The 27,399-nt window shown below is 42.0% G+C and overlaps 1 protein-coding gene across 3 annotated transcripts in view; it reads right to left on the reverse strand.

The window, feature by feature from the left end:
• Positions 1 to 27,399, reverse strand: part of sema5ba (sema domain, seven thrombospondin repeats (type 1 and type 1-like), transmembrane domain (TM) and short cytoplasmic domain, (semaphorin) 5Ba) — a 224,189-nt gene that overhangs the window by 48,573 nt on the left and 148,217 nt on the right. For all 3 annotated transcript variants that reach the window (XM_037790771.1, XM_037790770.1, XM_037790772.1), the window contains exons 6-9: positions 23,847 to 23,909; positions 22,362 to 22,460; positions 22,018 to 22,231; positions 9,693 to 9,978 (exon numbers count right to left, since the gene is read on the reverse strand). In XM_037790771.1, the coding sequence (XP_037646699.1) occupies positions 9,693 to 9,978; positions 22,018 to 22,231; positions 22,362 to 22,460; positions 23,847 to 23,909 (662 nt within the window). The remainder of the gene's footprint in view (positions 1 to 9,692; positions 9,979 to 22,017; positions 22,232 to 22,361; positions 22,461 to 23,846; positions 23,910 to 27,399) is intronic.

Genomic DNA, 27,399 nt, shown 5'->3' on the forward strand with positions numbered 1-27,399 from the left:
TGACGGTAAACTGAAAATCTTTGAGACATTCGAAGACATCATCTTGTCACGTTAACTTTGACAGATCTAATTGCGATATATTGCGATTTAATAGCTTTTTTTAAAAGCAAATTATGCAGTTTGTCAACATCTGTTTTATCTAATAAGATGCAGTTTTCACTCTGTTCATCTCAAAGTTTTCATTCACTGATCTGGAGGTCAGAGGTCAAGGGGCCCCTTTAAAAATGGACATGATAGATTTTCCTCGTCAAAATGTAGTGTAAGTGTGGAGCGTTATTTAACCTCCTTCATGACCAGCTAGTCTGACATGGTTGGTACCGATGGATTCATCAGGTTTTATAGTTTACTATGATACCTGTATCTTCACTGTAGCTTTAAAACTGAGCCGCTACAACCTCCTAAAGATTGATTGTGTTAATGCGTTAAAGAACGTAGTGGCGTTAAAATGACTTTATGTTATTATAACGTTAACTTTGACAGCCTTGATACATACAGTACACATCAGAGCAGAGAGAGTCCAGCTGAAACTCTCCGGTTGTCAGCTAATGCCTCTAATCTCGTTTTATGTGCAGAAAGAAAACGGCTAAAACTACATTAAGGCCGATGTTTCAACCTCAGTGAATACCTGCAGCGCAGCAGAAAACCAGAAAGGGCCCACTCAGCAGAGCTGCACGGCTGCAGGGACCAGAACACTGAACCCAGAGCTGCCAGGATTATCCAGACATATTTTTATACCGCACAACAACAATAGGCCGGCAGAAAAGCAACAGCTTTGGCCCAAAACAGTCACATTCAGAGGCCGACTGAGTCAGCAACACCTACACGGAACAATACCGGTTCAGCAGGTTGGAGCACAGAGAGCCTGCTGGTAGATTGAGAGTAGAAAAGCATTGTGAGAGGGAACATTTGATCACCGTAGTGTGTTCTCAGTCTGAGCCCGACTCGACCCATTTACACAGGGACTTCTAATCAAATGCAAACCGGCCCTTAGTGAGGGAAACCAAACAAGTAAAGAATCTCTGTGTGTCAGGAATGAGAATAACAAGCAGCAGATTGTTGTCAGGCTGTATTCAGATCAGGTCCGGTCCTCCACTGAGGGACCGCAACTTCATTTCAAGGTAGATTTGGTGTCAGCAGGTTGAAGCGACGGGAGGAGGACGCTGTGTAAAATCAGGAGTATTGTGGCTCGCTTCAGACGGCTGCCCAACGTATCATTTATCAGCCACACGGAGTCTGATCTCACCTCCACTCAGTCACAGGTTCTCTACGGATCAGAGGGGTTTTAGGATCCCTACGAGGAGTTACTTTATTATGCAATCAAACTATCAACACTGGATTAAAAAAATATGATTTTTGCAAATAAAACAAATGTGTGCTTACAAACGTATTAATGCAAATCCAAAGGTCCCGCCCACAAGAGTCAGCTCAACAACAAACACAACGTTCTGATTTTAATTTTGATTTGCATTAATACGTTTTTATTCACAAATTTATCTGACTTGCAAGATTACCGTGTCGATAGTTTTGCTCTCAAACCGATACCGTTTGAGTGCATAATAAAGACACTAAAGAAACTCCATATGAGGTGACCCGTGGACGGCAGGTTGCACATATGTGTGTCAAAGTGAGTTTGAAAATGTATGAAAAGGTTTAGATCGTAGATAGTTTCATCGTTAAAGTCATTTTTAATACAAAAATGGCAGGAAATGCTGTTTTCAGCTTCTGAAATATGGAGATTTCTCTGTTTTATATCATATTAAACTGAATATATTTATCTATATCTGACAAAACAAGACATTTAAAGACATCACCTTGGATTTTAAGAAACTTGGATGGACATTTTTCACTATTTTCTGACATTTTGACAATTAATCGATTTATCTAGAAAATAATCTGCAGTTTAATCCATAATGAAAATAATTGTTAGTTTTAATTGTAATTAATTGTAAGTTTGACGATAATAAGAGACATTATGGCGCATCCAAAACCAAGCAAGAAGTGAACTTCAAATCTGTGTAACAAATGGTATCAACCCAACAATTACTGCAACAATTTATGAGACATAATAGAGCATAAAGATGACCATCATATACTTATATTTTAATGTTATAAGACCTTCTGTATGGAAGATGGAACCTGCCAAAATTAAAAATAAATAAATTGATTAAAAGATTAATAAAAATAAATAGGGAAAATTTAAACAGAAGAGTAAATGAATAAGGGAATTAATACAAAGATAAATAAATAAATAAATTAAAACTTATATTAAAACAGAAAGATACATTTATGTGACATTTTATCAGTTAATTAATGGCTTCATTTATTTTTTATAATATTTTTGCTACATTTAATGACACATGTATTTATTTATTTATTTATTTTTAATCATATTTTGCTACATTTAATGACACATGTATTTATTTATTTATTTATTTTTAATCATATTTTGCTACATTTAATGACACATTTATTTATTTATTTATTTATCGAGTCATTTATTTATTTATTTTTAATATTGGCAGGTTCCGTCCTCCATACTTGTGCACTTTCAAAATTAATTTTAATTAATAATTATCATTATTATTTATTTCAGCTCAAAACCGAAATATATTAAATTTCCAATCCTCCCATTAGAGAACGTGAAACCAGCGAATGTTTGGCGTCATAATAATCTGACGATAATATCATAATTGTGTCAAATAATTTGACCACTAATCAATTAATGGGCCGAGCAGTCCTCCTGCTTCAGATAGGAGGCCCTCTCAGAGAGCTGGTGAAGTGGCGGAGGTCAGTGAAGTCACCCGGCGACAGATAAGGAGGCTCATAATTAGTTAGTAATGGCAGGTTAGACACCTCAGCAGGAGAGTCTCTCCGAGCCCCCCCGACACAAGGACCCTGCCAATAAGGGCCCGGAGTTAATTAAAAGACCGGGCCGTGCTCGGAGGTCTTAAGTGTCCTTCTTGTGATGGAATGCTAAAAGCCTTCCAGTATATATAACCCTCAGACGGCTGCGCTGGCTGCTGCCGAACGACGCAGTCAAACTACAGCTGAAGCTCTTCCTAACTCTCTCTCTCCTCGTCTGAAGGAGAGCTGCATCATTATTTCTGTCGCTGATTGTTTCTTCTGATTAACGCGGCACTCGTCCAATTTTACCCATCAGAATCAGTTTATGAGAAGAACTACTTAAAGTTACTGGGAGGCATCCTGATGCCTGCGACCTCCGGCAGCGACCAGGACCAGGCCGTATTACTGGGCCCGCTGGAGGGAAGCGAGGGACGGGAGAACCAGGACCAGGACTGAGCGGGGCAGACTGTCAGACCCTGCTGCAGTAGAATGAGAGGTTTTCTAAAGGGACTCTGGTGAACAGAAGCACTACCGCTTTCGTTGCCAAAATCAACCCAAAAGTAAAGTTCCTCTTGGTAACTTTAATTATTGAAAACAGTTGGATAATATCTTCTGTGGGTCTGGATGAGCTCTACAAAGTCAGAGGTATTATTGCTACCGCTTTGAAACTACTACAGATGGGAGTTTATGAGTTCTGGCTGGAAAGGATCCGTGTTCGTGTTCATGTCTTTACGTTCTGCAGGCGTCCTGTATCTCTTCACTCGTAGGAAGGTTGCATTGGCAGTTCTCAGGCCTCAGGAGCTCCACACACACATGCACGAGCACAGCCGCATCGTAACTACTTCACCGCCACAGAGAGGAGAGAGGACCTCAACTCAACAACGCTACCTCATGACCAGTAACCGCGGCAGTGCTACTACAGGGCTGACTCTTCTCTTCCATTCTCCAGGAAACGTGCGGCGGCGACGCGCTTTGAGTTCAGGCCGCTGCACGCCAAGGGTAGAGTACGACGAGCAGGGAGGCATCTGATTGGTTCTTTCTAAGCGGACCGCGAGGCAGTGATCGGTAGACGTTTGTACAGGATTACAGCAGCTACAGATGACGGCTCTTTTCCTTTTTAAGAGCTCATCAGTAACGGATCGCTGTCGGGGTGTAAAGACCATTTCAACCAATAGAACAGATACTGGAGAACATCCTCAAATCTGTTTTAGATTAAGGTTCTAGTGATGTAATGAAGTCATGAATCCAGTTCAAGGTTATTTTTTATTATCGTCATTTTCATTTTATTATCATTTTGTGTTGATTGTGGCGTCCCTGCGGTAAAAAGCGGTAGTGTCTCCGAGCACCAGACTCCCTTTAGAAAACCTCTGATTTGACTGCAGCAGGGTCTGACAGTCTGCCCCCCCTCAGTCCTGGTTCTGGTTCTCCCCGTGCCTCCCATTCCCTCCAGCAGCGTGGTGTCAGTGTTGGCTCCCAGCGGGGACCAGCGGAGCAGCGAGGTGAAGCTCTGCTCCTGGCTGGAGGAGGAGCTGCTCCTGCCAGGCGGCGAGCTCTACACCGCCCGCCGGAAAGCCTGATCTGGGTCGGTCCGCGACGGGCTGGTCGCTGCCGGAGGCCTCGCTGAAGTGAGCTGAAGGAGTTTCTAGTGAACCTGCGTGATTTTGTCTGTTCACAACGTTAATACAGCTTCGTCTTCTCTCCCCGCTGAAGAGCATCCGATCCCTCCCGAGCCGTTTTCCTCGAGTCGCTCCGATAACAACGAGAACGTGACGTCATGTTTTCACATTTGACAGGTTGCATTGTTGCCTTGTGAATGACTTTAAAGTTTGAATTAATGATCTAAATTGGTGTTCTTCCTGTTGATTAATTGTTAAATTAGATGGTAACACTAGATGGGTGAATAGGGTATATAAGATGCCATCCTAGTCGTTAGTAGAGCATCGTAGGGTTTCTCAGAGAGAGAGAGAGGAGGTCAGTACAGGACTGAGACCTGTCCCACATGGTGAGGATAAGTACTCCGTTCCAACTCCTCCTGCTCTGTTTTACAGCCCGAACTCCTGGGAGCAGCTGTGAGCCTGTTCAATTTAGGCCAGACAGATGGAGACAGTGTTTGTGGTGATTGCATTAACATATCCAACCCCGACGAGGGAGAGGAGGCTTTCTGGAGGGAGGACCGGCGAGCGAGCGAGCGGCTTCAGAAAAGGACGAGGGCGAGGAGGAAGGAGGAGACAAAAGGACGACGGACAAAAGCTGGGAGCTCACTGATTTTTCTCATTACCTCCTCTCATTCCCTCTCTCTCTCTCTCTCTCTCCTTCTTTATCCCCTGGCTTCTCTTTTCTTTTGTCACTTTTTAAATTCCTCTCTCTGTCGCTAAAGACGTCTGCAGGCTGATGGAGAGCAGCCACGAGGTGGGGAATAAACGGCAGCTTAACAGGTGAGGGAGCAGAAGGTGAGAGGCAGGATTCAACCCCCCCCGACAGAATACACAACACATCTGAATACCAACAACCTGCTCAGACACTCAGACCCAGAAACACTCAGTCCAACACAACCTCAGTCTCTGCTAGCTCGCCGTTTAACCAGCGACTCTTAATGAACGCTGTGAACTCTGCAGTAGAAATGATCCACCAGAGCCTACGTCGGTGTTTTTGGTATTTTCTTGGAGTATCTTCAAATGCTTCTTATCTCTAAAACCTGAACAACCTAAACTAAACTAAACGCTTATGGAAGTCAATAAACAATAAGAATCGACAACGGTGTTGAAATTGTGTCATAAATTAAAAAAAATACAAAACTAAGACGTGTTTTTTCATTAAATGTTACTAAAGTTCTACTAGAGAATCCCCCTACAGTCAAACATGCTTGATATTCACTGTGGACATCAACATCTGAAATTAGAGTTGTCCCGGAACGTATTTCAGAAATGCCCCCGATATAGTTTAAAATGCTGGATCAGGTATCGGCGAGTAGAGGTCGCCCGATAGTGGATTTTATATAATAACGATAGTTTGGAGCAGGAAAAAGCCGATAGCTGATTAATCTGTCAATATCTTCTTAACTTCTGAAGCAGCCTAGTCGGATACTTTTGCAAACGCCATTTTTAAAATATCAGTTTTTGTCACTTCGAATTTAATAATTTGTCAAAGAACATCCTAAAGTGTGATTTGGTCGATTACATCACTAGAAAATGTTCTATTTATTTACAATGGGCGATGCTGTTCTGTGGCTTACAGTATGACTGGCCAGGTTTATTTCTGTTTTGCGACTCGTACATTGTTAAATGCCACTCTTGTAAACCATTAATGTTGGTGCATATTCCCCGGGAAGTGTGCAATTTCATTTCATTGATGTACGGTTACGTAGCTGGATTATCTGGAAGAGAGAACGCCAACTTGGCAAGTTAAAATAACAGTGAATGATTTCTTTTCCTTCCTGTCTGCCTGTCTTGTATCGTGAACAAAGAGCTGGTAGTGTTGTGTTACACATTCCAGAGATTGTGTATGAAGACTCCACGCAGACTGGTGATGTACTGGTGATGTACTGGTGATGTACGTTCCTGCGTGACTGCTGGTGGAGGCTGTGCAGCACCTACAAGAAATCCAAAAACGCTGATCTCTGATCTGTTCAGTGTACTAAACGGCTAAATGATGCTGGTGACAGTGACTAGTATGACTATCTAACGTTAGCTTGAGTAATACAGTCACACATTAACGTTCTAGCTGCATCAGACTGTCGTCTCCAACTAAATCTCAGCCTAGAGATCAAACAGTTGTTATTAACAGACAACACTCATCCTGACGGGATTCAATCAGATCAGTAACATCCTCCACTGTGTTGGACGACTGAAGGGACATGCCGGTGATTATTAAGGAATCGCCAACACTCAGGTTCAAAGACGCAAAATAATGATTAGACATGTGTATAAAACACATGTTTGTTTAACAAGAGATGAATGCAGACAAACCTGTCAAAATTACAATCCAAACATACTGTATGTCAGATAGCATTGAAGTCTATGAGATCTTTGGTTTTCGAGGCCTTGACTTTAAGTGAGGAACCCGTATGTGCCAATCTGATGAGGAATAATTAATAGCAATACTGTTGTTGACATCCAAGCTGCCATCCTCTAATCAGGCAAAACATGTGCTGTAATTAGAGTTTTACTGAACATCAGAAGAGCTGTAGTGTTTCCTGTCTGTAATGAAGTGTGTGACGTCTCCACCTGGACCGATCACACAGCAGAGAGGAGGGAGAGCGAGTCCGTCTGAACATCCAGCGCCACACCGATCATTAGCAGCAGCAGGAGGCTCTAAACGGGGGGAACACGTCGGAGCACCAAACTGTATGAAGTGATGAAATGTGAGGGCTAAATGAGAAGAGGCTGGAGTGTTTTCATGTGTCAGTGTTCCCACAGTAACAGTGAAAGGGCTCTTTAGAACAGCTGCAGCTTGTTTCTGTGGAGTTGTTCATCTTTTCTATTCAACACTGAGGAGAACGTTGAGGATTAATACATGGACAAGGATTATACTACTACAGTTGAGCCGATAGACGATGATCTCGGGGATCGAAGATGGTCAGAGCGATCGCCAACAGCCGATGACAAAGACGATATTTGGCTCATTTTCCCATCAATACCGATCAATAAACAGAATGCAGGTGGCTCGACAAGAAGCTCGATCAGCCACGCAGACCTCCATCGCCAACTCAGACAGCAGAGCAGCGTTCAGCAGCTGGAGCAGCGAGCGCAAGATGCAACTAAACGTCCAACAACAACGCGCTTCAAAACATGGAATCAACATGCAACAACATTTAGTTTGCAAATAAATATTAAATATTTTTTAATTCTAGAAAAGTGGAAAAAAAAGAGAGATAATTCTGCCTAGAGCCGGAGGAGAGGGGTAATATTCAGAAAAAAAACTCTGATATTCTCTGACATTAAAGTGGTATATTTATTAATTATTTAAGAAAGAATTAAAAAAAATAATAGTTATATAATTGTAAAAAGATAAAATAATAAAACAATAAAATTGTTTACAGCTTGAGATAATTCTGTTTAGTTTTTAGGGTAGAATAAATACTTTTTTTTAGTATTCAAAAGAATAGTATCTGTTGTAATCCTTGAGAAAGACACTGAATTTGTTAATATCAAGCTGACTTATTATATCAACAATTTACGACAACAAAATAAAAAATGTGGAGCCGGGAGAGGGGGTAATATTCTGAGGGAAACTCAGCATTGACAAGAAATTTTTTGAAATTTTAATATTTTTCGAGATTAAAGAGATAAATTTACGAGAAAAAAAATTTAAAAAATTGTGAGAAAAAACTTCTCTGAGATTAAAGTCACAAATTGAAATTATTTGTTAAGGAATCACGTCGCTTCCCTCTGCAGGGTTGGGTCAACCTCGTCACACCACAGACGCCACCGTTAGACACCGGGGAGACGTGAGCCGCAGAGTGCTAAATATGTTTATTATATTAGTATTTAATTATGTTCATAAAAGAACATGAAAGAAAATGTGTATATGTATCTTTGAGGACCTTCGCCTCGATCAGAGGCCACCCTTACCAGAAGAACGCCACTTTAAGGCCATGACATTTGTGATTTTAATCTCAGAGAATTTCTGAGTTTTTTCTATATATTTCTCCATATTTTTCTTTTTTTTACCTACAACGACCCGACCCTAATATAATATAATTAATTAATTCATAAATAATTAATCAAATTAATAATTAATATGCCCTTGTATAAAGTATTTCCTTTTATAATTGTAATGTAAATGTAATATAATTTATTATTTTAATGGAGCTTCCCAGCAAAAAGTATTTCACACGTTTGTACCTGTTCAACCAGCATAACAATAAACATTTTGAATCTTGAATCTAATATGCCGTCGTAAGAATTAGATTTCAAATATTTATTACATTTTAGAGGTCAGTAATTGTCTAGATTGACTAGATAAAGTTATAGATTCATCCGTTCTCAAATCTTAGTTTTCATAACAGAATAACTTCCTCCTCCTCGTGACATTTTTAAGTTGTAGTTTTAAATTGATGATTCTAAAAACAGAAACACGCTGCTGATTTGACGGTGAGCTGACTTTAACTTCATCAGAGGAGCCCCGATGGTTCAACTAAACGTCCAACAACAACCTGGTTAAGAACATGGAAACAACATGCACCAACATTGTGTCTGCTGTCGTTGCACGCAGTAATATCCACAGGTCAGTACTATCAGTCGGTCACTATGCTTCCCTTTCATGCGTGCATGTGTAAACCGGTGTAGTTGTGTAAACCGGTGTAGTTGTGTAAACCGGTGTAGTTGTGTAAACCGGTGTAGTTGTGTGTAAACCGGTGTAATTGTGTGTAAACCGGTGTAGTTGTGTAAACCGGTGTAGTTGTGTGTAAACCGGTGTAGTTGTGTAAACCGGTGTAGTTGTGTGTAAACCGGTGTAGTTGTGTGTAAACCGGTGTAGTTGTGTGTAAACCGGTGTAGTTGTGTAAACCGGTGTAGTTGTGTGTAAACCGGTGTAGTTGTGTGTAAACCGGTGTAGTTGTGTAAACCGGTGTAGTTGTGTAAACCGGTGTAGTTGTGTGTAAACCGGTGTAGTTGTGTAAACCGGTGTAGTTGTGTGTAAACCGGTGTAGTTGTGTAAACCGGTGTAGTTGTGTAAACCGGTGTAGTTGTGTAAACCGGTGTAGTTGTGTGTAAACCGGTGTAGTTGTGTGTAAACCGGTGTAGTTGTGTAAACCGGTGTAGTTGTGTGTAAACCGGTGTAGTTGTGTAAACCGGTGTAGTTGTGTAAACCGGTGTAGTTGTGTAAACCGGTGTAGTTGTGTAACTCACACGTTGGTGGTGAAGATGCCGTAGATGAGGTCTTGCTCGGGCAGGTAGAAGGTGCTCTGCAGCTCGTTGTAGTAGAAGGGGATCTCCCCGGAGCGCGAGCAGTTGAGCCTCGCCTTCATGAACGTGGTCCACGTGTCCTCCAGCAGGAAACGCCCGCCGATGTCGTTCTTGCAGACTCGCGCCACGCGGGAATAGACCGTCTTGCCGCAGTCGTGCTCCACGGCGTTCTCCCTCAGGAAGAAGAAGGTGAAGAGGCCGATGTCGTAGGCCGAGATGAAGTGGGGCTCTGATGGGAGGAAGGAGAGCGTCGTTACACAGAAACAACATGTATCTTCTAGACGTTTGTTGCTTTGACCTCCGTGCTCCTCGTTATTAATTATAGATTCTAGCGTTGCTCTCCTGTTGAAGACGGTCTGGAAGACAGCCTCAATGTCAAACGTGTAAATGAGAGGAGAGGCTGCGGAGGAGGAGAGAGGAGGATAAAACACGTCTGATGTGTTGATGGTGAATCCACGGAGCTACGTCTGTTTGACTGGACGGGCTGGACACGCTGACACAGCCGCTGATTAACGGTCCTCCCGGCTGGGCGGGTCATCATCACGTAAAGAAGACTGAATCACAGTTTGACTCCTCTGTAAACACACGATGACTCATCACTGAATACTAATCCATCACTGAGAGCGTGCAGCAAATAAACGCTTCCAACTCATCCAGGCTGATGATGAACAGGTCTGGATGTTTCACATTAAAGGATCAGTTTCCTGCTCACCTTCTTTATTATCTCATTATTCAGGTAGTTGTTGCTTTAGCTGGAGACAGAGCAACATACAATTGAAGAGAGTGCACGTTTGTTTGTGGTGCTCCCGGCATTTAAAATTACATTTGACAAACTGAAAAGCAGCGATCAGAGGCAGCGTCTTTTAGAGCTGTGTATCGGCAGGAAGACGTATCATGACACCGGGGTTAAGATTCAATACATCACCATATATTGTAGGCGAGACGATATATTGCAATTTTTTAAATCTAATCCAATATAAAGAAGACAACACCATATGCAAACTGAACAGTGGGATCTACATTTGCATTCATCACAGTCGCTGTAACGTCCAACAACGACAGAACGACTTTGAGAGGAAACACTGAGATGGTGCATCTCTTTACAAATCAAATAAAGTACCGACTGAGTTCATCTTTGTATCGGATCTATTAATTAAAAATGTGTTTTTGAGAATCCAGTTTTTATTGGAGCTCCTTTCTATCAATCCAGTCCTTTGAAATAAAAATTTATAATGTCCACTTTGGGTAATTCCAGTGAGACTGACGACTGAGATGTCCACATTTAATATTTTTTAATTCTAGAATAGTGAAAACAAATCCTTTATGGTTTGAGATAATAGTTTAATTTAATAGTATGAGAGAAAAAAAGTTTTAAAAAAATCTTGAAATTATAAATTCATGAATTGAGGAAAGAAAATGTAATATTTTCTGAAATGAAAGTCTTAAATTTACGAGAAACACATTTTTAATATTCTGAGATTAACATGGTAAATTTACGAGAAAAAACTCACAAATTTGCGAATTTAAAGTCATAAATTTGAGAAAAAAACTCAGATATTCTGAGATTAAAGTGGTAAATTAACATGAAAAAAAATTGGATATTCTCCAATACTAAAGTGGTAAATTTACAAGACAAAACTCACAAATTTTATAAATTATAAATTTATAAAGTCATAACTTTACGAGAAAAGAACTCTATTCTACTCTATTCTCCGATACTAGAGTGGTACATTTACTAGAAAAAAGTTCACTTTTTCAATTTGCGAAATTATAAAGTCATAAATTTAGGAGAAAAAACTCCTAAAAAAATACATTTTCTGAGATTGAAGTCGTAAATTTACGCAAATTAGTTTTTTTGGTTGAAAAAATATTTTAGTTTAGTTTTTAGGGTTCAAATTCGTCGGAGTATTTAAAGTTATTTGCACAAGACAGCCCAGTACAGGGAGGTCTAGACTAGAGGTTGAGGGTGTTAGTGTCAGCCAGCGAACACCGAATATGTGAATATCAAGCTGATTTATAATATCAAGAATTTACAACGTTGTAATTACGGAGCCGGGAGAGGGGGGCAATATTCCGAGTAAAAGTCAGAACTGATAAGAAAAAAAACGTGGATATTATGCAAGAACAATGTGGTAAATTTGTGAGATTAAAACTTAAATTAAAATTTTAGAAAGAACATGAAATAAAAACATGTATATGTATCTTTCAGGACCGTCGCCTCACTCAGAGGTCGTCCTCACTATGAGCAATGACAATTAAGATTTTAACCTCAGAGATTATCTGACATTTTTAACTTTAATCTCATAAATTCAGCGTTTTATCTCGGACTATTCCCCCCCTTCCCCAGCTCTGTCATTTTTCTTTTTGTTGACCCTAAAATGCCGTCGTATGAATTAGATTTCAGATGACTAAAACGTTTTAAAGGTCAGTAATTGTCACCAGATAAAGCTATAGGTTTATATTTTCATAACAGAATAACTTCCTCCTCGTTGTGACATATTTTAAAGTCGTAGTTTGAAACCGATGATTCTAAAAACAGAAACAGAAACAGTGTTTTGACACTTTGGCTTCATCACACCACAGTTTTGTTTTTCTTCTTTCAGACGATGAAACAGAAAAAATATTCTTCTGGCTGCCGTCGCTTCAGTTTTCCACTGGGACCCGTTTATGGTAAGTGATGTCACACACACACACACACACACACGCGCACACACACTCTCACACACACACACACACACACACACACACAACTGGAGGAATAAACCTTAATTTGCAGAGATGCATTCACGCCCATAAACAGAAAGAACAAAACAAGGGAGATGCTGCTGTTAGGAACACAGTCACACACAGCAGAGATGACCTGTTAACAGCCGTGATGGAGTGTGCCTCGGGGGCCTCGGGGGGGCTACCGAGGCTTTTTATAAGACAATAAGATGTTGAAATGAAGCAGGAAGAGAGGAAACCGCTGTCCACACAGCTGCAGATGCCCCCATAAGTCCTCTTCACATCTCCGGTGTAATAAAAACAAGCTGTGGTTTGGACCGACCGCACGGCGAAAAGGAACCGGTGGCATAAAGAGACTATTTAAACAAAGAGACAAGCAGCTGGGGAGAGTTCAGAACTTTATAGAAGTGTAATCATGTCGGATATTAAAGGAGATACTCCGGTGTCTTTAGCAGAACTATCGACACTGTCATCAATTACAATTTGACTTTATTGCAATTAAAATTAATTTTTGATTAGAACTGTATTAATGCAAATCTTAAAAGTTTTGTTTATGAATCCCAAATGTTTGTTTTCAAATCTCAAAATGTTGTTTCCAAATTTCCAAAAAGGTCACGCCCGGTCACGAGATTCAGCTCAACAGCGAGCAAAACGTTTTGATTCGCATTAATACTTTTTTTTATCAACAAATTTATTTACTTGCAGGTAAACATCTTTTGATTGTAGTGTGGACAGTTTTCTTGCTCCCAAACCTGTTCTGTTTGAGTGCATAATAAAGACACTAAAGTAACTCCATAAAGGAAGGATCAGTGCAGACGTCCTCTCAGTCCAGTAATCATCGTTATACTGTCAGAATGATTAAAAGTGGGATATCGGCGGTGGCTAATTTAGCAGCTGATTTAATCAACTTGTCTTGACATTAAATGAAGTGGACGTCCTCATCATTGAATTCATAATCAAAGGCGTAACAAGCATTATCATTATCATTATTATTATTATTAATATGTATGACACACAAAAGTTTCATTTAATGTTTATATCTGAGACAAACCAGACTGTAATGTACATCCTCATTCGTACATTGAACTGGTGCTGATGCTGCCGTCCCTGCAGCTAGAGGCCATGTGACGGAGCTACAGTATGTACAGTGAGGGATAACGTGTCTACAGCAGTCCTGAGTCTACATACTGGTGCTGATGCTGCCGTCCCTGCAGCTAGAGGCCATGTGACGGAGCTACAGTATGTACAGTGAGGGATAACGTGTCTACAGCAGTCCTGAGTCTACATACTGGTGCTGATGCTGCCGTCCCTGCAGCTAGAGGCCATGTGACGGAGCTACAGTATGTACAGTGAGGGATAACGTGTCTACAGCAGTCCTGAGTCTACATACTGGTGCTGATGCTGCCGTCCCTGCAGCTAGAGGCCATGTGACGGAGCTACAGTATGTACAGTGAGGGATAACGTGTCTACAGCAGTCCTGAGTCTACATACTGGTGCTGATGCTGCCGTCCCTGCAGCTAGAGGCCATGTGAAGGAGCTACAGTATGTACAGTGAGGGATAACGTGTCTACAGCAGTCCTGAGTCTACATACTGGTGCTGATGCTGCCGTCCCTGCAGCTAGAGGCCATGTGAAGGAGCTACAGTATGTACAGTGAGGGATAACGTGTCTACAGCAGTCCTGAGTCTACATACTTGTGTTTATGCATCATACTGTTGGAGTGTCAGGCGAAGGGCAGGTGGAGCCGACAGATATTCTGCATATCAATACTGAAGCTGAAGCCGCATGGGCGCACATGTGACGAGTTCTTCCAGCAACCTGCTGAGCGGTAAACAGATTGTTCAATCTGGCAGGCTGGTTAGGGGCTGCAGGAGCGAGGCTGCAGGAGCGAGGCTGCAGGAGCGAGGCTGCCACCACCAACATCACATGACGCCAGTTTAAAGAGCAACCAGGCGATTTAATGATTTAATATTCAGATTCTGCAAGGATGCAAAAACCGGTTAGGAGGAGACATCCTGATTCTTGTTTTGCCAAATATGTTTTGGAGGAAACATACTTCCTGCCTGGATTATATATATATATATATATATATATATATATATATTTATATACTTGGGCTGTCAAAGTCACGCTTTAACATAAATTAATTTTAATGCCACTAATTTCTTTAACGCATTAACACAACTTGTGATTTTTAGGTTGTAGCGGCTCAGTTTTAAAGCTAGAGTGAAGATACTGGTATCATCTGAAACTCTGACCTCAATTTCCCCAAAAAACGTCTGAAAATTCTCTGAAAAAAAATCTGAAAATGTTCTGGAGAAAGTAAAAAAAAAAGTCTGAAAAAAAGTCCAGAAAATGTCCTTGAAGAAAGGCAGTAAAAAAAGTCTGATACTGGTATCATAGTAAACTATAAAACCTGATGAATCCATCGGTACCAACCATGTCAGACTAGCTGGTCATGAAGGAGGTTAAATAACGCTCCAAACTTACACTACATGTTGGAGAGGAAAAACTGTCATGTCCATTTTCAAAGGGGTCCCTTGACCTCTGACCTCCAGATCAGTGAATGTAAATGGGTTTTATGGGTACCCACGAGTCTCCCCTTTACAGACATGCCCACTTTATGATCATCACATGCAGTTTGGGGCAAGTCATAGTCAAGTCAGCACACTGACACACTGACAGCTGTTGTTGCCTGTTGGGCTGCAGTTTGCCATGTTATGATTGGAGCATATTGTTTATGCTAAATGCAGTACCTGTGAGGGTTTCTGGATCAATATCTGTCTTTGTTTTATGTTGTTAATTGATTTACAATAATAAATATATACATCAAATTATATAAAGCAGCATATTTGTCCACTCCCATGTTGAGTAGAGGATTAAATACTTGACTAATCTCCCTTTAAGGTACATTTAGAACAGATAGAAAATTTACGATTAATCGTGATAAACTACGAACAATCATGCGATTGCATAAGTGCTGGCGCTACGTCGTATAATGGCGGGAAAAAAGAGGAGCAGAGACGAGTACCAGCAGCTTGTGAGAAGAGCTGGTGCGCACCAAAAAATCACGGTACGCCGAGGAGTGAAATGTAGAAGTGACGGCGAGAGCGCCGGTTCTAACGACCAGAAGCAGGTCGTGAAAGATTGGGACTTTTGAGAGTTGAACAGAATAAAGGAGAGACGGGGAATGGAGTTGGAGGTGGAGGAGGAGGAATGGGAAGATCGAATGCAATCAAAGGTGTGTGTGTGGTGAGAGAGGAAGAAGATGATGAGGATGAGAAGCAAGCAGAGGAGATAGACTGAGGAGTCAGTGAGCGATGTCATTATTCCTCACGGCAGGGAGAGGGTGAAATTACAACACACAGCATGCTTCACACCACGCAGAGCCTGTCTCTCTCTCTCTATATATATATACAGTATATATATATATATATATATATATATATGTGTATTTAGACTGTACGCAGGCTGCATGTGCTTCCACGTGTGACCAAGTGATGTTTGAAAGCAACACACTTACAAAGAGAGAGTATATGTGGGAGGAAAGAAGATGAGTAGCGAAGCGGATAGTCGTCCTCATCAGCATCATCCTCACAGCCGGCTGCACACGCAGTCAAACACACATGTTGCTCTGCAGCTACAGAACGTTCAGCCGGCTGCACACGCAGTCAAACACACATGTTGCTCTGCAGCTACAGAACGTTCAGACGGCTTCACACGCAGTCAAACACACATGTTGCTCTGCAGCTACAGAACGTTCAGACGGCTTCACATGCAGTCAAACACACATATTGCTTTGCAGCTACAGAACGTTCAGACGGCTTCACATGCAGTCAAACACACATATTGCTTTGCAGCTACAGAACGTTCAGACGGCTTCACATGCAGTCAAACACACATATTGCTTTGCAGCTACAGAACGTTCAGACGGCTTCACATGCAGTCAAACACACATATTGCTTTGCAGCTACAGAACGTTCAGACGGCTTCACATGCAGTCAAACACACATATTGCTTTGCAGCTACAGAACGTTCAGACGGCTTCACATGCAGTCAAACACACATATTGCTTTGCAGCTACAGAACGTTCAGACGGCTTCACATGCAGTCAAACACACATATTGCTTTGCAGCTACAGAACGTTCAGACGGCTTCACATGCAGTCAAACACACATATTGCTTTGCAGCTACAGAACGTTCAGACGGCTTCACATGCAGTCAAACACACATATTGCTTTGCAGCTACAGAACGTTCAGACGGCTTCACATGCAGTCAAACACACATATTGCTTTGCAGCTACAGAACGTTCAGACGGCTTCACATGCAGTCAAACACACATGTTGCTCTGCAGCTACAGAACGTTCAGACAGCCGGCTGCACACGCAGTCAAACACACATGTTGCTCTGCAGCTACAGAACGTTCAGACGGCTGCACATGCAGTCAAACACACATATTGCTTTGCAGCTACAGAACGTTCAGACGGCTTCACATGCAGTCAAACACACATGTTGCTTTGCAGCTACAGAACGTTCAGCCGGCTGCACACGCAGTCAAACACACATGTTGCTTTGCAGCTACAGAACGTTCAGACAGCCGGCTGCACACGCAGTCAAACACACATGTTGCTCTGCAGCTACAGAACGTTCAGACGGCTGCACACGCAGTCAAACACACATGTTGCTCTGCAGCTACAGAACGTTCAGACGGCTTCACATGCAGTCAAACACACATATTGCTTTGCAGCTACAGAACGTTCAGACGGCTTCACATGCAGTCAAACACACATATTGCTTTGCAGCTACAGAACGTTCAGACGGCTTCACATGCAGTCAAACACACATATTGCTTTGCAGCTACAGAACGTTCAGACGGCTTCACATGCAGTCAAACACACATATTGCTTTGCAGCTACAGAACGTTCAGACGGCTTCACATGCAGTCAAACACACATATTGCTTTGCAGCTACAGAACGTTCAGACGGCTTCACATGCAGTCAAACACACATATTGCTTTGCAGCTACAGAACGTTCAGACGGCTTCACATGCAGTCAAACACACATATTGCTTTGCAGCTACAGAACGTTCAGACGGCTTCACATGCAGTCAAACACACATATTGCTTTGCAGCTACAGAACGTTCAGACGGCTTCACATGCAGTCAAACACACATATTGCTTTGCAGCTACAGAACGTTCAGACGGCTTCACATGCAGTCAAACACACATATTGCTTTGCAGCTACAGACCGTTCAGACGGCTTCACATGCAGTCAAACACACATGTTGCTCTGCAGCTACAGAACGTTCAGACAGCCGGCTGCACACGCAGTCAAACACACATGTTGCTCTGCAGCTACAGAACGTTCAGACGGCTGCACATGCAGTCAAACACACATATTGCTTTGCAGCTACAGAACGTTCAGACGGCTTCACATGCAGTCAAACACACATGTTGCTTTGCAGCTACAGAACGTTCAGCCGGCTGCACACGCAGTCAAACACACATGTTGCTTTGCAGCTACAGAACGTTCAGACAGCCGGCTGCACACGCAGTCAAACACACATGTTGCTCTGCAGCTACAGAACGTTCAGACGGCTGCACACGCAGTCAAACACACATGTTGCTCTGCAGCTACAGAACGTTCAGACGGCTTCTGCTCCGTGTCTTCTGTTATAGAGACCAGTTCTCGCTGGATTTACGGCTGTGAATGAAAACCTCATTTCCAGCTCGGAGCCAGTTCAGGAGAACTAAAGGCAGGGAGGGGAGCGGGTCCTGGATCTAATCAATCTGATCCTTTATTGGATTGGTCGCCAGCCGGGCGCCGGCCAACTGTTTCCCATCATGCATCTGAATGACACCGATAGCTATAGTGTGAAATAATCTAAACAATGTGCTTCTCTCAGTCCCCCAAAGACTTCAGATACGGTATATAACATCATCTTTATTTATGTTTCTGTTGTTTATTCTCACTCTGCTCTCAGCTTTTAGATTAGTAAAGTCACACACAAAGCTTTTTATACATCTAATTTACATTGATTCATCTGTTTTCTCTACAACATCTACCTCCCGGCAGCGAGTTCAGCTAAAGCACGGAGCTTGTTGGCTGTTTCATTCAATCAGCTGACTGAGAACATCCCATCGTATACATACAGGTGTACAGGGTGTCCATTATAACCTGAGATATCTTCATGCTAACACTGTCTGCTGCTGCTCTTCCCTCCACCACGCTAATCTCTTCTTTATGTGCTAAGCTCTTGGTATTGTTGACTTTAAGATTTAATGTTCCAGTATGAGTTTATTATGGTGGATTAGTTCTCCAGTCGCTGCTTTAAGAGCTAAGATTAATAGTTCCTTCACAGAAGTCTGACTGACTAGAATGATTTGTGTCTTTATGGTTTGAAGAAGTCAACGCTGACTAGTAAAATTAGGTGGGATGAGTTTAGGGCTGCAACGATACGCTTATCTCAATTCAATACTATCTCGATACTCCAACCGATTCCATATTACAATTTAACTTGTTTTAACACTAGACCAGAGGTCAGGTACCTGCAGCTCTTCAGCTCCTCTCCAGAGGCTCCCTGTGGATCTTTACAAATAGAAATGCTTTTTGTTTACATTTTCATTTTCATTTCTTATTGTTGTAGGTCTGCGGTACGACGGAGTATTAGATAAAAAATAAATCAGAGATTTAGAGAATAAAGTCATAATATTATAAAGTAGTAATTTTACTTGTTATTTTCTTTTCTTCTCGTAAAGTTATGACTTTATTCTCGTAATATTTTGACTTTATTGTGTAAATCTCAGATGTTTTTTTCCCTCAATGTGGCCCTAATACTCCGTAGTACATTGTCTCTTTGGCCCTCACTGCATTAGACTTATATACTATATACTTAGACTATAAACTGTGTTACCTTCATCACAATGATCACATGTTTTTGCCTAAAATGTCTCTTTAGATGGTAAAGGTTGCTGAGCCCTGCACTAGACCATGGAAAAAGGTTGAATCATACACTTTTAGGGACTTTTACTTTGGAAAATATCTAAATTGATTTATAAAAATGATGACTGTCAATCGATTGAAATATGTAATGGTTTAGTCCTCCTATTCTACCCACAACCACAGATCCAGAACCTTCAGACAGTGGACTGATTTAAACAGCTAAATGTTTTACTGTTAGCAGCACACACTGAATATCAGGCTGTGTTATTCATTAACATGCAACAGGAGAACCAGAGTCGACTTCTCTCCCTGAGATAATACATCCACGGCTCGTACCTTTGACTTCTCTCAATAAAAGCAGCAGATGTCTTCTTATAGTTACCGTACTGATAACTCAACTAGAAGCGTTTCAGTCCCTCCGTGTCTTCAAAGTGTCTCCTAACACCGTCTGAGATGCAGAAAATGAATCTGACCTTTACTTTTTAGAACAATGGAAGCCTAAAATAACTTCTCTTTTCTATACATGAATCCAGTAATCTAACGGCGGTCCATGCCATCCTCCTGCAGCGAAGGTCCATCTCCGTTTCTGCTGCAGTCAGGAAGTGTGTGAATGGATTTCATGGAGGAAAAGACTCAGCGTCAGCAGCAGGGAGATTATTGACACCGACGCCAGCGGGATCGACAGCGTTTCCTGTTCCTGCATCATTCCATATAAATCCCAGCGATACCTGTGTGCCTAACCTGTGCCGTGTGTGCTCCACACAACTTCAAATCCAAGCAGCGCTCTTTGTAATCCTTTAGAAAACACCTGATCTATTTGGGCTGGAACAAAAGAGACGGTTGTGTCGGGAACAAAACGTGCACACTTGGCCCGTCCTGAGGCCGCTGGCACGGCCAAGACAATGTTTAAAGTAACAGCACGACTGTTTGACACGACTTTAACCTCGTGTGGATTATTTAGACATCCAACGGGAGTTTAAACCCGATCAGATTACTAATCCTGTTAGATTACATCTCACACAAAACACAGCCTGAGAAACGTTAAACAAACCTGGAGACTCCGGATTTATGCACATTTTACAGAACTCTGTGTTTTAAAAGCTCTCGAGTGAAATCAATGAGTCAAACATCTGCTGCTTTGAGCTTCTCCAACGTGAGGGTTTTCTATTATTGTAAATTGAATATATTTGGACTGTTGTTGAGACATAACCAGCTGTTTGAAAGCGTCACATTGGACTCTGGAACTAGTATGTTTCACAAATTAAAACAATCAAAAGCTGCAGCAACGAAAAAAAACACTTCTTCAGCTAAGGAACGTCATAAGCATACTCGCCAAACCTCCCGATTTTCCATCGCCCTCTCCCGGTTTCCTCCTGGGGTCAAAATTCACCCGCATTTCTCCCGATTTATGGCAAATTTTTCACACATAACCTGACACTGTACATCATGTATAATCCCAGCTGTTTCCACCTGGACGACAACAGAGCTACACCAAATGTCGCACGCAGTTTGAGCGGCGCTCGCTGCAGCGCACATCACAGCGTGCAGCGCCCAAAGTTGCGCTTTGCTGGACGCAGCGAAAAGCCTTCGTGGCGTGGCTCAAACCGTTAGAAATAACGTGTTTTAGAGCGCAGTGGTGCTGTTATAGCGTTGTGTCTGAAAGGACCTCCAGTGAGAGAGAAGAAGAGGGAAATAGAGAGAGCTAACTGAAATAAATACTTAAAGGTACTACATGTAAGAGTGTTTTAACGGATGTGTGAACGGAATGTAACGTAACTTAAAAACTGAAACCTTCCCCGACCTTTTCGGGTGCCTATAACAGCCTGTGGACTGATTTCTATGCAAAGGACTCGGGACGGTTCTGCCGGGAAAATCCAAAAGAATATGACATTTATGGGCGCTCCCCGAGTTCCTCGCCTCTCTTCAGCTCCCCTAAAGCTCCAACAGCGTGCAGCGAATAGAACTAAATACTGTCTGCAGTGCTTCAGCTCTGGTTGGCCAACGTGCTGTAACTTACAGTAGCTGTGCAGCATGGATCTGCCGTCGGTTGCTTCATAACGTTAGCTGATAAAGTATTTGAGTTAGTATCATGGAGCCAATGGTCCAAATCAAATATACTGTAGGAACATTACAGAACATTATGTAAGAGGTAATGCCCGACGAGCTGCAGCCATTATCAGGAATGAATGGACTACATGGAGAGACGTCAGGATGCTGACTGCAGTTCACTTAACGGCCACAGGGGTCATTAATAACAAGGATGTTCTGAAAGTTACGTATAGTACCTTTAAGCAGGCGCAACAAAATTAATAAAAACTGATTATTAGTTTATGCTAGAGATTCACAAACCAAGTTTACGTCAGAGAGGCAAATTATTCAGTTTTCTTTCCTGAGAATTAAAGTAAAATTAGAAGTTTAACATAAAAACGATGTTGCAGTAAAGGTATTATTTTGTTGTTTTCATTCTTTAAAAGTCTCCAGAATGCCGGAAACAAAGAGGAACCCAGACCCCCACTTTGGTTTTGAAGTCCTCCCTATCTTTAAGGTCTAAACGTCGTCATATATGATGAAATGTGGTGGTTCTCGCCGTGTTACCGTACCGTTGAGCCACTTGGAGTTGTACTGTGCCGTCCGGAGAGGCGGCATGCCGCCCAGGCTGCGGTAGATGACGGGGTCGCGGCCGGAGAAGTCGATGACAGTGGCGGCGTACAGCTCCCCGCTCTCCGTCACCACCGCCGTGGAGTTGTGACGAGGGTCATACGGGCAGCGCGCCACGCCGTTGACCCGCTCCAGCACGCTGCTCATGTTGCCCACCTGTGATGGAGGGAAAAAAGCAAAGTCAGAGATGGATACTGGTATCGGTGCTAACCTACGTCACTGCTTTCTGCTAACGGATCAGTGGATGTTTCTACCAGATTACACAGAAACACAGACTCCTCCGTACCTCTCGGGTGATGCATAGCGGCTGGAAAGCGTTGGTTCCACAGGTCATGACCTCCGTCTTGTTCACCAGCAAGACTCTGATGTAGTTCTGACATTCAACCTGCAGAGACGTGAAGAGGGTGGAGGTGGAAAGTTTAGACAGCAGAGCAGAGAAGAGCTGAGGTTTGCAGGCTAAACACTCGTTGACGTGTTGCTGAGAAGAACAATGGACCGAGTCCTCCGCTATCAGACCGGCGTGCAACCAAAGAAGCAAAGCAATTCAGCGTCTGCGGCTTTGTGAGCTCCTTTGTTCAAAGATAAGAAAGCTGGTTTGCAGCTGAATGGAGGTCTATTTGTGACATCGACAGGAGGCTCTTCTGTAAGTCAGGTCAGTAAAAAGACTCATCTGTTTTAACAAAAGGAAAGAAATAGATTTATTGGTAATGAAACGTTTGATGTAAGTATCATTTTCTTGTAAATGGCGGCGCTTTGTTGCCGAGGTAATTGCAGTGAAGTGCAGGTTTCAAGGAGAGTTGTGTGTATTAGGTGTCACCCTTCGCTCTATAGTACCACGGAGGATTAGGGACAAACTGAGGGGGAAAAATATATGAGATTTCTAGAATGAAAACGTAATATTATGAGAATAAAGTTGTGATATTATGACAACAAAAGAGTCAGTTTCCCGTCAGGTCCATGGGATTCTTTTCTAAAGAATAAACGCAATTTCTTGCACATACTGATGATGATGTGCTGCTGATGAGTCAAAAGATGAAGATTTGGTTATTAATGAAACCTAAACTAAAGTTTAACTTCATAAGATGCTCCACGTTCCTCATTTTCACACTATTTACCCTCTAAAATAACACGTACAATTACTACTTTATAGTATTATGACTTTATTCTTATAATATTATGACTTTATTCTTATAATATTATGATTTTATTCTTATAATATTATGATTTTATTCTTATAATATGACTTAATTCTCATAATATTATGACTTTATTCTTATATTATGACTTTATTCTCATAATATGACTTTATTCTTATAATATTATGACTTAATTCTCATATTATGATTTTTTTTCCATAAACTTACTTTATTCTCGTAATATTCCTCAATTTTTTCGTAATATTACAACTTAATTCTTGAAATCTCAGATGTATTTATTTTTCCTCATGTGGCTCTAGTACTCGTCGTCCGATCGGCACCGAGGGTAAAAGTGACGCTGCAATCAGTCAAAGAATAAATCAGATCTCAGCTCAGATATATTTGAAGTCCTTTGTGCGTCTCACTATCTCGCCCATATTTCCCCTCCCTCTCTCTTCACTGCTAGAGAAAGCAGCTCTTGACTGAAGAGTCTGAAACAGCGGTCCTGTACGGCGCCCTCCCAGGAGGCCCGTAAGGACCTCGCCACAGCAGCCAGAAGATATGAAGATGGCCTCCCTGTAAGCCGGGCGGCGCAGACATGAAGTGGTGTAATTGGGGGCGGGATCGGGGGTTACCTCTGTTTTGCCTTTGCTCTGACAGGACCGCCTGGTCTCCTCGTCCGGTGCCCATTCGGTCGCCTAGGAAACGAAAACAAGAAAGATGACAAAAAAGCAGTCAGCTGAGTCGCCACCTAAACCGTTACGCAACAACCTGACTGTTGCTAATACTGTAGGCACGCACAAACAGATGCATGAAAAGACTTTAACCTCATTGCTGTTTGTTTATTGTGTAAACATGGCGACCGGATCGCCCGCCAAGAGCTCATTCGAGGGTAGCGGGCGCGGCGGCCAACGAGGCAGTTGAAGGGCTGAGGACGGCATTAGCATGTAAATGGCTTTCTCTCCATCTTCGTCTTTCTTTCTTTCTCACCCCCCCCCCCCCCCCTCTCTTCCTATCTCTCTCTCTCTCTCTCTCTCTCTCTCTCTCGCTCAGAAAGTTTGCAGCACTCCTCCCCGTTCACTACTACATGCCAATTATATTCCTGTTGATGGTTGTGTCTCCGGCTTAATTATGGATGCAGGCAGCAGCAGCAGTACTGCAAACACACGGATGCATGTGCACACACACACACACACACACACACACACACACACACACACACACACACACACACACACGCTGCTTGGCCACCAGAGCTGCTCTGGCTCTTGTTAAGAGGGAAGAGGGTCGTCCCTCTCTTGGCGTGGGCTGTATATGTGCAAGGTGCCAGGGGACCCCCTGTTGGGTGTCACTGGCCTCATTCGACTCATCCTCCTCCTCTCTGATCTCACTGCCCAAAGAAGGAAGGTTGCCTAAATGTCTAGAAGTTAAAGAAGTCTTTAACATCAGTCCATCTGATCCACCTTCATGTCTTTAACCAGAGATAATCATTTAGATCTTTTGAGGACAATCGGCCAGACAAAGTTGTGACCCGACGTTCAGCGGGAGCGCTCGCCAACTGAGGCCAACCAGGAGTCAACAGTAAACTGGGTCAGTGGTCCAGGAGCCAAATAGAGAACTCAAACAAACAGTAAACTTCAGGAGAAACAAACAACTGAAGCTGATTCACTATGACGCTCATCTTAAAGGAGAACTTTACGTTAGTAACGAAGACTTTGAAAAGTCTGACACCCTCTTACATCTAAAGACTATCTGAAGTCTCAGACTATAATATTTAGCAAAGATTGGTGATCTTGCAGAGTCACTATTTACTACATAAGACTACAACTAGATTCCTCCAGAGATGATGTCACATCCTGCTCCAGGTGGAAATGTACAAGAAGAAAAACTGTTGAGAAAGAAGAGGACAGAAAAAAACAGTATGGCAATATAATGAATGGTAACCAAGCAGCAACCTCCGGGTCGATCACAGCGTTGATCTGTTGGTCTGGGAGTTCTCAGTTTATTCATCTGACAACTTTAACCCTTTCACAGCATGTTTTCATTTTACAACTTTAACCCTTTCACAGCATGTTTTCATTTTACAACTTTAACCCTTTCACAGCATGTTTTCATTTTACAACTTTAACCCTTTCACAGCATGTTTTCATTTTACAACTTTAACCCTTTCACAGCATGTTTTCATTTTACAACTTTAACCCTTTCACAGCATGTTTTCATTTACAACTTTAACCCTTTCACAGTCAGTTTGCAGCTCATCAAAGTTAATTGTAATATTTTTGGTCGCCTAAAATGTCTCATTCAGCATTCGGTTGAACTTAGCTTCACCCTCTCTGTCACTTTTGGTTGCCAAAAGACTAAGCTGGTGATGGACAGAAACCAAGACGGAGACGGGCAAAAACCAAGATGGCGACAGCAAGAAAAAAACAAGATGGAGACCTTCAAAAACCAAGATGGAGACGACCAAAACCAAGATGGTGACCTTAAAAAACCAAGATGGCGAAGGCCAGAAACCAAGATAAATATGGAACTCTAGTCCACAAACCAACGGGTGACGTCACAGTGACCACGGCCACTTCTTCTATCCAGTCTGTGGTCGTAACCCCGTCATGATACGTATCGCCGTCTGCTTGCCAACACACAGCTCCAGTCTTTTGAGGAGTGAATTTGCCTGTAGTGATGAAACTCGTGTGCTATATTGAATCCTCATTTTGCTTTAATTAAAGCAGAAGATACTAAACACCATATAGCCCCGGGACTCCGGGAGGAATTCTGCTGGGAAAGTAAAGTTCTGAGTTAATCCCGTTTCTGTATTTAGCTCCTCGGTGAGGAGAGTATAGCTCTTTAGGTATCTAAATGGAAATAAAACACCATACGCATATTTAATGAGAACTTAAAGAGAATCTTTCTGGGGACAGAATGTAGAGTTAAGATTCTGTTTAAAGCGTATAAATAGATCTCCTATTTCACAGATCGGGGAGTTTATCGACTCTGCTTGAAGGAGTGGAAGTTCATGATTGTGGATGATTAGCTTCTGCATAAATTGTTGCTAATGAGTGAGAACGGCAGCTGAACAGTGCGACCCAATGCCTAATGAGCTAGTCAAACATCTGCACATTGTCCTGAGAGTTATTTTATTACTTTTATATTTAGCTTATATTCATGGACATTCATGACTGATTGTTTTTTGATTGTTCACAGAGCCAGAAGTGTTTGTGCTGCCAAAACTCTGCAGAGTAATCTTCCATAATAATCTTTCACATTTATGATGCCAATGTTTGATTGTTTTTAGATGAATTAAAGCTCCACTAATCAACAAACTCACACGGACGACGTTAGCGACGAGCTGGTGAAGAAAGTGGAACATTTAGTAGCTAAAGAGCCAGATATGGTTCTCGGGAGACCGGGGAGACCAAACCAGAGCTAAAAGGAGGCTTACTGTCACAAACACGTTACCAAGGCAACTGAATATTAGAAAACAAAACAACGTTATAAAGGGATTATATGTTAGGACTGTGTGTCTGTGTTTGAGAACGTCAAATTAATGCATCTCTTAATATGCACAAAAAGATGTTTGGCCACTTTGAGGACACGGCAACCAGCTGCATCACAACACCCACTTTTATTACATTCAAATGTGTGTTTTCACCACAAACTGTATAGAAGAAGTCAACGTGGTCACCGTGACCTCACCCATTGGTTTGTGGACTACGACGTTAAAGCCTAGAGTTTAACATTTATCTTGGTTTTAGGTTGTCGCCATCTTGGTTTTTAGCTGTCGCCATCTTGGTTTTTGCCCGCCGTCATCTTGGTTTTTGGCCTTCGCCATTGATTTGCATTATTATATGATGAGCTCTATTCAGTAAAGATGAGTATTGGGTGAAGGTAAATTCTGACGTTATCATGAAGTGTTTAATCTTGTAAAGCTTGAATAAATCCAGATGTTTGAAGGAGATGTTTTCAATATAAAATAGATAATAGAGAGAGAATGATGACCTGTTTAACTTCCTAACAAACACCAGGATGTCATCTGGTAATAAAGGAGTGATGCTGAAGTATTTATTGTTTTACTTTTGTTTTTTACGGTGGTATCGAATTGGGACATCCCTGAGCAACTCATTACACTTAGTCATCTAATTCATTGTTAATTTAAAAATATTGATTGTGCAGCTTCAACCAAGATAAACC

This window comes from Sebastes umbrosus, chromosome 13 (assembly GCF_015220745.1).
Source record: "Sebastes umbrosus isolate fSebUmb1 chromosome 13, fSebUmb1.pri, whole genome shotgun sequence".
NCBI lineage: Eukaryota > Metazoa > Chordata > Actinopteri > Perciformes > Sebastidae > Sebastes > Sebastes umbrosus.